This window comes from Oncorhynchus kisutch, unplaced genomic scaffold (assembly GCF_002021735.2).
Source record: "Oncorhynchus kisutch isolate 150728-3 unplaced genomic scaffold, Okis_V2 scaffold3805, whole genome shotgun sequence".
NCBI lineage: Eukaryota > Metazoa > Chordata > Actinopteri > Salmoniformes > Salmonidae > Oncorhynchus > Oncorhynchus kisutch.
In genome coordinates, this window is record NW_022265750.1 from 132,501 (window position 1) to 147,500 (window position 15,000).

General features: G+C 45.2%; 1 protein-coding gene across 8 annotated transcripts in view; it reads right to left on the reverse strand.

Annotated features, from left to right (window-relative positions):
- Window positions 1–15,000, reverse strand: part of jakmip3 (Janus kinase and microtubule interacting protein 3) — an 81,905-nt gene that overhangs the window by 18,665 nt on the left and 48,240 nt on the right. For 4 of the 8 annotated variants that reach the window (XM_031820971.1, XM_031820970.1, XM_031820976.1 and 1 more), the window contains exons 5-7: window positions 8,714–8,932; window positions 5,553–5,672; window positions 1,008–1,154 (exon numbers count right to left, since the gene is read on the reverse strand). In XM_031820971.1, coding sequence (XP_031676831.1) covers window positions 1,008–1,154; window positions 5,553–5,672; window positions 8,714–8,932 — 486 coding nt within the window. The remainder of the gene's footprint in view (window positions 1–1,007; window positions 1,155–5,552; window positions 5,673–8,713; window positions 8,933–15,000) is intronic. The other 4 variants (XM_031820973.1, XM_031820977.1, XM_031820972.1 and 1 more) reach the window with 3 other exon arrangements.

Consider the following 15,000-nt stretch of genomic DNA (forward strand, 5'->3'; position numbering starts at 1 on the left):
CTGATGAGACAGTGGATAGGGCTGATGAGACAGTGGATAGGGCTGATGAGACAGTGGATAGGGCTGATGAGACAGTGGATTGGGCTGATGAGACAGTGGATTGGGCTGATGAGACAGTGGATTGGGCTGATGAGACAGTGGATTGGGCTGATGAGACAGTGGATAGGGCTGATGAGACAGTGGATTGGGCTGATGAGACAGTGGATTGGGCTGATGAGACAGTGGATGGTGCAGTCAGATGGAACAGAGTAAAAATGCATTTTAACGTCATAGACTTAGCCTGTGGTAACTTGTGGAATAGACACCGGCTGGAATGCGGTTTTAACCAATCAGCATTCAGGATTATACCCACATTTTGCATAAAGGTAGTCAGTGTTCTGTTATCTCTCTGTCACAACAGATTACTGTGTTCAAGGTAGCCAGTGTTCTGTTATCTCTCTGTCACAAGAGATTACTGTGTTCAAGGTAGCCAGTGTTCTGTTATCTCTCTGTCACAAGAGATTACTGTGTTCAAGGTAGTCAGTGTTCTGTTATCTCTCTGTCACAAGAGATTACTGTGTTCAAGGTAGCCAGTGTTCTGTTATCTCTCTGTCACAAGAGATTACTGTGTTCAAGGTAGCCAGTGTTCTGTTATCTCTCTGTCACAAGAGATTACTGTGTTCAAGGTAGCCAGTGTTCTGTTATCTCTCTGTCACAAGAGATTACTGTGTTCAAGGTAGCCAGTGTTCACAGGTGCAGTGAAATATATTGGCACCCTTGCATGATTCACTATTTCTTATAAAATATGTTGAAATTGAAAACACATTTGGTGTATACACATGTATGTGTTTGATTTACAACTGCACAGGACCAAGAAAAAACATAGACAACTGTGTGTGTGTGTGTTGAGTGTGTGTGTGTGTGTGTGTGTGTGTGTTGAGTGTGTGTGTGTTGAGTGTATGTGTGTGTGTGTGTGTGTATGTGTGTGTGTATGTGTGTGTGTGTATGTGTGTGTATGTATGCTCTACCATTTCCATGTTCTCCTCTGTAATGAAGCGTAGTTTGTTCTCCATGCGTCTGAATGCGTGGGCCAGCTCCTCATTCTTCCTGCTCAGCCTCTTGTTCTTGTCCAGCAGGGGCATAAACTGGCTCTCTGCCTCTCTTAGGCGCTTCAGCTAGACGGACACGGACACGGACACGGACACGGACACACACAGACACAGACACAGACACACACACACACACACACACACACACACACACACACACACACACACACACACACACACACACACACACACACACACACACACACACACACACACACACACACACACACACACACACCATCAGTACCATTCTTGTCCAGCAGGGGCATAAACTGGCTCTCTGCCTCTCTTAGGCGCTTCGGCTAGACAGACACACACACACACACACACACACACACACACACACACACACACACACACACACACACACACACACACACATACACCATCAGTACCGTTCTTGTCCAGCAGGGGCATAAACTGGCTCTCTGCCTCTCTTAGGCGCTTCGGGTAGACAGACAGACAGACACACACACACACACACACACACACACACACACAGTATGTGTACACACACACACACAGTATGTGTACACACACACACACACAGTATGTGTACACACACACGCACACACACACACACACGTCATCAGTATTGTTCTTGTCCAGCAGGGGCCCTCTGCCTCTCGCGTGCGCTGCTGCTAGACACAGACACACACACAGTCAGGTCCCCAATGATATAGATGAGCAGTACATTGGGGTAGTGGTGTTAGACCAGTCCTCCATACAGAATCTTTCCTCATCCTTGATATCCTTCATCTGCTCTTTATGAACTGCCCTCTCCAATTCAAACTACAGGTTTTCAATGGGGTTCAAGTCCGGAGACTGAGATGGCCATTTCAAAATGTTGATTTTTGTGGTCAATGAACCATTTATTTGTTGATGTTGATGTGTGGTTGGGATTATTGTCTTGCTGGAAGATCCACTTGTGGCAAAGTGTCAGCCTCCTGAGAGACGCAACCTGGTATTTGGTAAAACGTCCTGGTACTTTGTAAAGTTCATGATGCCGTTGGCCTTTTACCAAGGGCCTCAGGACCAGTGGAAACAAAATTGCCGCATAACATCAATGATCCACCACCATATTTTACCATAACATCAATGATCCACTACCATATTTGACCATAACATCAATGATCCACTACCATATTTTACCATAACTTCAATGATCCACTACCATATTTTACCAGAACATCAATGATCCACTACCATATTATAACATAACATCAATGATCCACTACCATATTTTACCAGAACATCAATGATCCACTACCATATTTTACCAGAACATCAATGATCCACTACCATATTTTACCAGAACATCAATGATCCACTACCATATTTTACCAGAACATCAATGATCCACCACCATATTTTACCAGAACATCAATGATCCACTACCATATTATAACATAACATCAATGATCCACTACCATATTTTACCAGAACATCAATGATCCACCACCATATTATACCAGAACATCAATGATCCACTACCATATTATACCATAACATCAATGATCCACTACCATATTTGACCATAACATAACCACCGTATTTTACCATAACATCAATGATCCACTACCATATCATAACATCAATGATCCACCACCATATATTACCATAACATCAATGATCCACTACCATATTTTACCATAACATCAATGATCCACTACCATATTATACCATAACATAACCACCATATTTTACCAGAACATAACATCAATGATCCACTACCATATTTTACCATAACAATGATCCACTACCATATCTCACCATAACATCAATGATCTACTACCATATTATAACATAACATCAATCATCCACTACCATATTTTACCATAACATCAATGATCCACTACCATATTTTACCATAACATCAATGATTCACTACCATATTTGACCATAACATCAATGATCCACTACCATATTTTACCATAACTTCAATGATCCACTACCATATTTTACCAGAACATCAATGATCCACTACCATATTATAACATAACATCAATGATCCACTACCATATTTTACCAGAACATCAATGATCCACTACCATATTTTACCAGAACATCAATGATCCACTACCATATTATAACATAACATCAATGATCCACTACCATATTTTACCAGAACATCAATGATCCACTACCATATTATAACATAACATCAATGATCCACTACCATATTATACCATAACATCAATGATCCACTACCATATTTTACCAGAACATCAATGATCCACTACCATATTATAACATAACATCAATGATCCACTACCATATTATAACATAACATCAATGATCCACTACCATATTTTACCAGAACATCAATGATCCACTACCATATTTTACCAGAACATCAATGATCCACTACCATATTATAACATAACATCAATGATCCACTACCATATTTTACCAGAACATCAATGATCCACCACCATATTATAACATAACATCAATGATCCACCACCATATTATAACATAACATCAATGATCCACCACCATATTATACCAGCACATCAATGATCCACTACCATATTATACCATAACATTACCACCATATTCTACCATAACATCAATGATCCACTACCATATTATACCATAACATCACCACCATATTCTACCATAACATCAATGATCCACTACCATATTCTACCATAACATCAATGATCCACTACCATATTATAACATCAATGATTCACTACCATATTTTACCATAAAATCAATGATCCACTACCATATTCTACCATAAAATCAATGATCCACTACCTTATTCTACCATAACATCAATGATCCACTACCATATTCTATCATAACATCAACGATCCGCTGGCATATTTTATCTTAGGTATGAGGTAACTTTCTGCATATGCTTCTGTTTCTAAACACCAAACTCACTGCTGGTGTGATTGGCCAAAATAACTATATTTTCATGTCATCTGACCACGGCCTGGAGTGATACTAATGCCACTTTAATAATGTTTACATATCTTATATACTCATCTCATATGTATATACTGTATTTTATACCATCTACTGCATCTTGCCTTTGCCGCTCGGCCATCACTCATCCATATATTTATATGTACATATTCTTATTCATTCCTTTACACTTGTGTGTATAAGGTAGTTGTTGTGAATGTGTTAGATATTAGTTGTTAGATATTACCGCACTGTCGGAACTAGAAGCACAAGCATTTCACTGCACTCGCATTAACATCTGCTAACCATGTGTATGTGACAAATACAATTGGATTTGAAACGCCATTGGTACTTGGACTTGAACCGGTGACATGGTCCCGTAAACTCGTCTTAGAAGCTCTTTAAATAAGTGAGAACGTATTGCAATGACAGGAAGGTTCTCAGCTTGTATTGGAACCGGTGACATGGTCCCGTAAACTCGGCTTAGAAGCTCTTTAAATAAGTGAGAACGTATTGCAATGACAGGAAGGTTCTCAGCTTGTATTGGAACCGGTGACATGGTCCCGTAAACTCGGCTTAGAAGCTCTTTAAATAAGTGAGAACGTATTGCAATGACAGGAAGGTTCTCAGCTTGTATTGGAACCGGTGACATGGTCCCGTAAACTCGTCTTAGAAGCTCTTTAAATAAGTGAGAACGTATTGCAATGACAGGAAGGTTCTCAGCTTGTATTGGAACCGGTGACATGGTCCCGTAAACTCGGCTTAGAAGCTCTTTAAATAAGTGAGAATGTATTGCAATGACAGGAAGGTTCTCAGCTTGTATTGGAACCGGTGACATGGTCCCGTAAACTCGTCTTAGAAGCTCTTTAAATAAGTGAGAACGTATTGCAATGACAGGAAGGTTCTCAGCTTGTATTGGAACCGGTGACATGGTCCCGTAAACTCGTCTTAGAAGCTCTTTAAATAAGTGGGAACGTATTGCAATGACAGGAAGATTCTCAGCTTGTATTGGGACCGGTGACATGGTCCCGTAAACTCGGCTTAGAAGCTCTTTAAATAAGTGAGAACGTATTGCAAAGACAGGAAGGTTCTCAGCTTGACAGGCAGCGATGTGTTGGAAAAGAAAAGTGAGTAAACGCTGGTGGCCGTTCGCGGTGAGTAAAGTAACACTCACTATGTTGTTGATGCATTTTGTTTCACAATATGTGGGTCAAAGGTCACGCAAATTTTGAAAAAAGGTTGCCAGAACCAAACTGATCCAATTTCAAACCGGGTTGTTATACCAGAGCCAAACTGATCCAATACCAAACCTGTTTTTTAAGCCAGAACCAAACTGATCCAATACCAAACCTGTTTTAAACGCCAGAACCAAACTGATCCAATACCAAACCTGGTTGTTATACCAGAACCAAAATGATCCAATACCAAACGTGGTTGTTATACCAGAACCAAACAGGAGGGCATTGAGGTCCTCCAGCCAATCAGCATTCAGGGCTGGAACCACCCGGTTTATACTTGTGATTAGAAGACGTCAGAACGGCTCACCAGTTCATTTCTTTCCTCTGACAAGAGGGCGTTGCGGTCCTCCAGTTTGCGGATGACGGCACTCAGCTCAGCGATCTTCAGTTGGAAGCGTCGCACGTCCTTCTCATCCAACTGCTGTTCCTGAAACACACACCAACTGCAGATTACTGGGAATAACACCATCCACACACTCAAACACCATCCCCAGGCTATATTATTACAGTATATTTGGCCTCACCCACGGAACCCCACTTATCGAAAGCCCTATGGACCTTCACTGTAAACACTCCAGTTAGCGCCAGTTAATGTGGTAAAATACACCTGGAAACTTCTGGGTTCCTGTTGACATGGATTTATCTAAATAACAGTGTAATAAAGTGGACAGTGGGTGCATTCATTCTTACACAGAACAAATAATAAACAGAAAAATACATCCATTTTCTGCCGTGAAAATGAAAACACTATTCAATAGGCTACGGTCGCTTACTATGGTGTTTATTACAGTGCAGCCTTGCTTGCTACTCATCAGGGTTGGGGTCCTTTTGAATTGAAGGAAGTCAATTCAGGAAATGATTTGAATTTAACATTTAAAAACAAATGTCTTCTTTTCAGTTTATTGAGAAGTCATTGAAAATAAGATGCCTTTAAAAAAATTGACTGACTTGAATTGGAACGTCAATTTACTTCCTGAATTGACTGACTTGAATTGGAACGTCAATTTACTTCCTGAATTGACTGACTTGAATTGGAACGTCAATTTACTTCCTGAATTGACTGACTTGAATTGGAACGTCAATTTACTTCCTGAATTGACTGACTTGAATTGGAACGTCAATTTACTTCCTGAATTGACTGACTTGAATTGGAATTGACCCCAAAGCTGGCCCCAGCTACTCCTGACTCATGGCGCTCAGACTCAGCAGCTGTGAGAAGAGACTAACTACATTGAGAGGTATGCCGATAATAATAATAAGTAAGTAGCCTGTTGAAATAACAGGTGTCTACTCTGTAAGCATGAGTAGGTGAGTGTAAGGGAGTGTGAATATTGGTGACAGTGTGAAGGTGTTCAGGTGATGTGCTTATAGATTGAGGAAGTCACAGGCCACGGACTGGTGCACAGCAGGCAGGAACAGCTGGAACATAAACACATGTAGTTCTTCAACAGGGAAAGGTGACGTGTGTCAATTTGATTACAAGGAATTTGCTGTAAAATATGAATAAAACATTGAAATGTGCAGACTTTAGTATCCACTGTGTTTAAAATTCAGAGATTCATATATATATATTTATGAGCTTGAATATTAGAAAATATAAAAATAAAGAGCTGAAGACGAAAGAACGAGATCGAAACAAAACCATCTATAAACGTCTCAAGAATTCCTGATTCAGTGGTGCAGAAGACATCTTTCAACAGTAGAGAACATCGTATCTGCATATAGACAGTAAAGGAAGGTGAGAGAACATCGTATCTGCAGATAGACAGTAAAGGAAGGTGAGAGAACATCGTATCTGCAGATAGACAGTAAAGGACAGTTAGAGGACTGGTGCTGGGTGGAGGAAGAGACAGTAAAGGAAGGTGAGAGGACTGGTGCTGGGTGCAGTAATAGACAGTAAAGGGAGGTGAGAGGACTGGTGCTGGGTGCAGTAATAGACAGTAAAGGGAGGTGAGAGGACTGGTGCTGGGTGGAGGAATAGACAGTAAAGGGAGGTGAGAGGACTGGTGCTGGGTGGAGGAAGAGACAGTAAAGGAAGGTGAGAGGACTGGTGCTGGGTGGAGGAATAGACAGTAAAGGAAGGCGAGAGGACTGGTGCTGGGTGGAGGAATAGACAGTAAAGGAAGGTGAGAGGACTGGTGCTGGGAGGAGGAATAGACAGTAAAGGAAGGTGAGAGGACTGGTGCTGGATGGAGGAATAGACAGTAAAGGAAGGTTAGAGGACTGGTGCTGGGTGGTGGAATGGACAGTAAAGGAAGGTGAGAGGACTGGTGCTGGGTGGAGGAATAGACAGTAAAGGAAGGTGAGATGACTGGTGCTGGGTGGTGGAATGGACAGTAAAGGAAGGTGAGAGGACTGGTGCTGGGTGGAGGAATAGACAGTAAAGGAAGGTGAGAGGACTGGTGCTGGGAGGAGGAATAGACAGTAAAGGGAGGTGAGAGGACTGGTGCTGGGAGGAGGAATAGACAGTAAAGGAAGGTTAGAGGACTGGTGCTGGGTGGAGGAATAGACAGTAAAGGAAGGTTAGAGGACTGGTGCTGGGTGGAGGAATAGACAGTAAAGGAAGGTGAGATGACTGGTGCTGGGTGGTGGAATGGACAGTAAAGGAAGGTGAGAGGACTGGTGCTGGGTGGAGGAATAGACAGTAAAGGAAGGTGAGATGACTGGTGCTGGGTGGTGGAATGGACAGTAAAGGAAGGTGAGAGGACTGGTGCTGGGTGGAGGAATAGACAGTAAAGGAAGGTGAGAGGACTGGTGCTGGGTGGAGGAATAGACAGTAAACGAAGGAGGAATAGACAGTAAAGGAAGGAGGAATAGACAGTAAAGGAAGGAGGAATAGACAGTAAAGGAAGGAGGAATAGACAGTAAGGAAGGTGAGAGGACTGGTGCTGGGTGGTGGAATGGACAGTAAAGGAAGGTGAGAGGACTGGTGCTGGGTGGTGGAATAGACAGTAAAGGAAGGTTAGAGGACTGGTGCTGGGTGCAGTAATAGACAGTAAAGGAAGGTGAGAGGACTGGTGCTGGGTGCAGTAATAGACAGTAAAGGAAGGTTAGAGGACTGGTGCTGGGTGCAGTAATAGACAGTAAAGGGAGGTGAGAGGACTGGTGCTGGGTGCAGTAATAGACAGTAAAGGAAGGTTAGAGGACTGGTGCTGGGTGCAGTAATAGACAGTAAAGGAAGGTGAGAGGACTGGTGCTGGGTGCAGTAATAGAGAACATCTAGGCTCAGCCAGGGCAGATCTCTAGACTCCATTTAAGCGTCTAGAAACAGATAAAGAATGTGAAGCACAAAGAAAGCAAAATAAACACGTTAGCTAGATTTAAAGTTGCAAAGGCAACAAAGGGCCTTGCGTTTGTGGAGGTAGGTCTATAGATAGCCTGCATGACGCAGCAGTGAGAGGCTAGATGGAGGGGTAGCCTGCATTATGCAGTAGTGAGAGGCGAGATGGAGGGAGAGAGATTGCTTACGAGGCTCTCTGAGGTGTCTCCTGCACCACTGGGGTAAGGAGCGTCTCGTTTTGGGCTGTGGAGGTGTCCTCCTGCCCCAACCTCCCTGCTTCTGATCTGGGCTAGCTGCTCATCCACAGCCTCCTTCTGCAGCTGGAGCCTCTGAGTGTGTCCAGCCTGAACACCCAGCTCCTTCCCCAGCACACAGCATGCTCTGTCTTTTACCTTAATCTCATCCATCTACAGAGCAGAGGAGAACAGAGGAGAGGAGAACAGAACAGTGGAGAACAGATGAGAGTAGAGGAGAACAGAGGAGAACACAGGAGTGGAGAACAAAGGAAAGGAGAACAGAAGAGATCAGAGGAAGGGGGAACAGAGGAGAACAGAGCAAAGGAGAACAGAGCAGAAAAGAGGAGAACAGAGGTGAACAGAACAGAGTAGAACAGAACAGAGCAGAAAAGAGGAGAACAGAGGAGAACAGAGGAGAACAGAACAGAGTAGAACAGAACAGAGGAGAACAGAGGAGAACAGAACAGAGTAGAACAGAACAGATGAGAACAGAGGAGAACAGAACAGAGGAGAACAGAGGAGAAGAGAGGAGAACAGAACAGAACAGAGGAAAACAGAGGAGAACAGAGGAGAACAGAGGAGAACAGAACAGAACAGAGGAAAACAGAACAGAACAGAGGAGAGGAGAGGAGAGGAGAGGAGAGGAGAGGAGAGGAGAGGAGAGGAGAGGAGAGGAGAGGAGAGGAGAGGAGAGGAGAGGAGAGGAGAGGAGAGGAGAGGAGAACAGAGGAGAACAGAAGAGGAGAACAGAACAGAGGAGACCAGAACAGAGCAGAGGAGAGGAGAACAGAGGAGAACAGAGGAGAACAGAACAGAACAGAGGAAAACAGAGGAGAACAGAGGAGAACAGAACAGAGGAGAACAGAACAGAGGAGAACAGAACAGAGGAGAACAGAACAGAGGAGAACAGAACAGAGGAGAACAGAACAGAGGAGAACAGAACAGAGGAGAACAGAGGAGAACAGAACAGAACAGAGGAAAACAGAACAGAGGAGAACAGAACAGAGGAGAACAGAGGAGAACAGAACAGAGGAGAACAGAACAGAGGAGAACAGAACAGAGGAGAGGAGAGGAGAGGAGAACAGAGGAGAACAGAACAGAGGAAAACAGAGGAGAACAGAGGAGAACAGAACAGAGGAGAACAGAACAGAGGAGAACAGAGGAGAACAGAACAGAACAGAGGAAAACAGAACAGAACAGAGGAGAACAGAACAGAACAGAACAGAGGAGAACAGAACAGAGGAGAACAGAACAGAGGAGAACAGAACAGAGGAAAACAGAACAGAGGAGAACAGAACAGAGGAGAACAGAGGAGAACAGAACAGAGGAGAACAGAACAGAGGAGAACAGAACAGAGGAGAGGAGAGGAGAGGAGAACAGAGGAGAACAGAACAGAGGAAAACAGAGGAGAACAGAGGAGAACAGAACAGAGGAGAACAGAACAGAGGAGAACAGAACAGAGGAGAACAGAGGAGAACAGAACAGAACAGAGGAAAACAGAACAGAACAGAGGAGAACAGAACAGAACAGAACAGAGGAGAACAGAACAGAGGAGAACAGAACAGAGGAGAACAGAACAGAGGAGAACAGAACAGAGGAGAACAGAGGATAACAGAACAGAGGAGAACAGAACAGAGGAGAACAGAACAGAACAGAGGAGAACAGAACAGAACAGAGGAGAACAGAGGAGAACAGAACAGAGGAGAACAGAGGAGAACAGAACAGAGGAGAACAGAGGATAACAGAACAGAGGAGAACAGAGGAGAACAGAACAGAGCAGAGGAGAACAGAACAGAGGAGAACAGAGGAGAACAGAACAGAGGAGAACAGAGGAGAGGAGAACAGAGGAGAACAGAACAGAGGAGAACAGAACAGAGGAGAACAGAGGAGAACAGAGGAGAACAGAACAGAGGAGAACAGAGGAGAACAGAGGATAACAGAACAGAGGAGAACAGAGGAGAACAGAACAGAACAGAGGAAAACAGAACAGAACAGAGGAGAACAGAGAAGAACAGAACAGAACAGAGGAGAACAGAACAGAACAGAGCAGAGGAGAGGAGAGGAGAACAGAGGAGAACAGAACAGAACAGAGGAGAGTAGAACAGAACACAGAAGAGGAGGACAGAACAGAACAGAGGAGAGTAGAACAGAGGAGAACAGAACAGAACAGAGGAGAACAGAACAGAGGAGAACAGAGGAGAACAGAACAGAGGAGAACAGAACAGAACAGAACAGAGGAGAGTAGAACAGAACAGAACAGAGGAGAGTAGAACAGAACAGAGGAGAACAGAACAGAACAGAGCAGAGGAGAGGAGAACAGAACAGAGGAAAACAGAACAGAGGAGAGGAGAACAGAACAGAGGAGAACAGAGGAGAACAGAACAGAACAGAGCAGAGGAGAGGAGAGGAGAACAGAACAGAGGAAAACAGAACAGAGGAGAGGAGAACAGAACAGAGGAGAACAGAGGAGAACAGAACAGAACAGAGCAGAGGAGAGGAGAGGAGAACAGAACAGAGGAAAACAGAACAGAGGAGAGGAGAACAGAACAGAGGAGAACAGAACAGAGGAGAACAGAACAGAGGAGAGTAGAACAGAGGAGAGTAGAACAGAGGAGAGTAGAACAGAACAGAGGAGAACAGAACAGAACAGAGGAGAACAGAACAGAGGAGAACAGAACAGAGGAGAACAGAACAGAGGAGAACAGTCGAGCATGAGTGTGCATGCATATAAGTCACACACACACACACAGAGCCACATCATGCACACACACAGTAGGCTACTGTTCTGTTCAGCTGTCACCATGAAAAAAGGACCAGCCACAAGCCCCGCCCTGTTTGATTGGCCATTCAGAGAACAGGAGCTTCCTTGGTGCATCCTGTAGTTACTAAACATTAGAAACACAAAACGATCCCCCCACAGATCTACTGTTTCTTTCCTGTAATCAATTCATTTTACAGATCACACTTGTGTTTCCTGGCAACATCAACAGTCTAGGGTCACATTCAACGAGATCACAACAAACCAATCTCAGTGAAATGACATGAAATAGTCCTGGTAATGTCCTGGGAAAAGCACACATGACCCAGCTCTAACGGATCTCTGCAATTCTGCATGCTTCTATTCACAACAGTCCCAACCCAGCTAGCATTTAGCTACATCACAAATCAACCTGTCAGGAAGCCAACAGAGAAACTCACTAAATAACTGTTGTTCTGTTATAAACTAGGGGAAACCTGTACATGAGACTGTTGTTCTGTTATAAACTAGGGGAAACCTGTACATGAGACTGTTGTTCTGTTATAAACTAGGGGAAACCTGTACATGAGACTGTTGTTCTGAGACTGTTGTTCTGTTATAAACTAGGGGAAACCTGTACATGAGACTGTTGTTCTGTTATAAACTAGGGGAAACCTGTACATGAGACTGTTGTTCTGTTATAAACTAGGGGAAACCTGTACATGAGACTGTTGTTCTGTTATAAACTAGTGGAAACCTGTACATGAGACTGTTGTTCTGTTATAAACTAGGGGAAACCTGTACATGAGACTGGTGTTCTGTTATAAACTAGGGGAAACCTGTACATGAGACTGTTGTTCTGAGACTGTTGTTCTGTTATAAACTAGTGGAAACCTGTACATGAGACTGTTGTTCTGAGACTGTTGATCTGTTATAAACTAGGGGAAACCTGTACATGAGACTGTTGTTCTGTTATAAACGAGGGGAAAGCTGTACATGAGACTGTTGTTAGGTTGTGTCTACATGAACTCATTACACAGTATCTAATCTGTAATTTCCAGTGTTCTGTCTGTAGATGTCACTGACAGTAACCTAAACCAGACATTTGAACCGTCTTCAATTACCGGTCTTCTACTAAAATAACATTACAGTTGTCATCAATGTGACAGAGTCACTATGTCAGACAGACAGTAGAACACTAGACTGTGACAGAGACACTATATCAGAGAGACAGTAGAACACTAGACTGTGACAGAGCCACTATATCAGAGAGACAGTAGAACACTAGACTGTGACAGAGCCACTATATCAGACAGACAGTGGAACACTAGACTGTGACAGAGACACTATATCAGACAGACAGTAGAACACTAGACTGTGACAGAGCCACTATATCAGACAGACAGTAGAACACTAGACTGTGACAGAGCCACTATATCAGACAGACAGTAGAACACTAGACTGTGACAGAGACACTATATCAGACAGACAGTGGAACACTAGACTGTGACAGAGACACTATATCAGACAGACAGTGGAACACTAGACTGTGACAGAGCCACTATATCAGACAGACAGTGGAACACTAGACTGACCAGGCCATGGTGAGTTAGATCAGTCAGGAAGCTACGCTGGGGTATCTGTGACAACAGGTATAATTCATACAAACACTTGCTGTCCCAAATGACACTGTATTCTCCCTATGTAGTGCATTACTTTTGGCCAGGGAATAAGTTGCCATGGCATTTTGGAGCCAGCCAGTGGCATCACCACTGAAATATAGTGAGAATGGCCCAGAGGTATTATTCAAGTGTTTTAACTATTCTTCTCAGTCACCCAGTCACCCAGTCTCCCAGTCACCCAGTCACCCAGTCACTCAGTCACCCAGTCTCCCAGTCACCCAGCCACCCAGTCTCCCAGCCACCCAGCCACCCAGTCACCCAGCCACCCAGACACCCAGTCACCCAGTCACCGAGCTACCCAGTCACCCAGCCAACTAGTCACCCAGTCACCCAGTCACCCAGCTACCCAGTCACCCAGCCACCCAGCCACCCAGCCACCCAGCCACCCAGTCACCCAGTCACCCAGACACCCAGTCACCCAGCCACCCAGTCACCCAGCAACCCAGTCACCCAGCCAACTAGTCACCCAGTCACCCAGCTACCCAGTCACCCAGCTTCCCAGTCACCCAGCCACCCAGTCACCAAGTCACCCAGCCACCCAGCCACCCAGTCACCCAGTCACCCAGACACCCAGTCACCCAGTCACCCAGCTACACAGTCACCGAGCTACCCAGTCACCCAGCCAACTAGTCACCCAGCCAACCAGCCACCCAGTCACCCAGCTAACCAGCCACCCAGCTAACCAGCCACCCAGTCACCCGGCTACCCAGCCACCCAGTCACCCAGCTACCCAGCCACCCAGTCACCCAGTCACCCAGCTACCCAGTCACCCAGCTACCCAGTCACCCAGCCACCCAGCCACCCAGCTAACCAGCCACCCAGCCACCCAGTCACCCAGCCACCCAGCCACCCAGCTAACCAGCTACCCAGCCACCCAGCTACTCAGTCACCCAGCCACCCAGCCACCCAGTCACCCAGCTACCCAGCCACCCAGCTACCCAGCTAACCAGCCACCCAGCCACCCAGCCACCCAGCCACCCAGCTAACCAGCCACCCAGTCACCCAGCTACCCAGCCACCCAGTCACCCAGCTACCCAGCCACCCAGTCACCCAGCCACCCAGTCACCCAGCCACCCAGTCACCCAGTCACCCAGCCACCCAGCCACCCAGTCACCCAGCCACCCAGTCACCAAGCAACCCAGCCAGACCATAATAAACAGCTCTGTGGGCTTTAGGCGTGAAAACCCCATGAATCATCGTCACAGCGATGATGATGCCAGTGATGTGCCCTGGAGATGGCGTTTCCATGGTGATCAGCAGGCAGGCCTAAATGAGGGGGCTAACGTTACTCCCTAGATGAATGGAGACAGGTGCTGTGACATGGATCAATGACCCTGAGTCCACAATGGCAGTCTATTCCCTATATTCTGCTTTACTCTTGACCAGGGACCATGTGGCTCTGGTAAAAAAAAGTTGTGCACTTAATAGGGAATAGGGTGCCATTTGGGATGCGGTCCCCTTTCTACAAGCAACATAAATCTGCACTTGCCCCTTTGACCTCTCAGCCTGGTTTAACTGTAAAACCTACTGTCCACTATCTCAGCCTGGGTTAGCTGTAAAACCCACTGTCCACTGTCTCAGCCTGGGTTAGCTGTAAAACCCACTGTCCACTGTCTCAGCCTGGGTTAGCTGTAAAACCCACTGTCCACTGTCTCAGCCTGGGTTAGCTGTAAAACCCACTGTCCACTGTCTCAGCCTGGGTTAGCTGTAAAACCCACTGTCCACTGTCTCAGCCTGGGTTAGCTGTAAAACCCACTGTCCACTGTCTCAGCCTGGGTTAGCTGTAAAACCCACTGTCCACTGTCTCAGCCTGGGTTAGC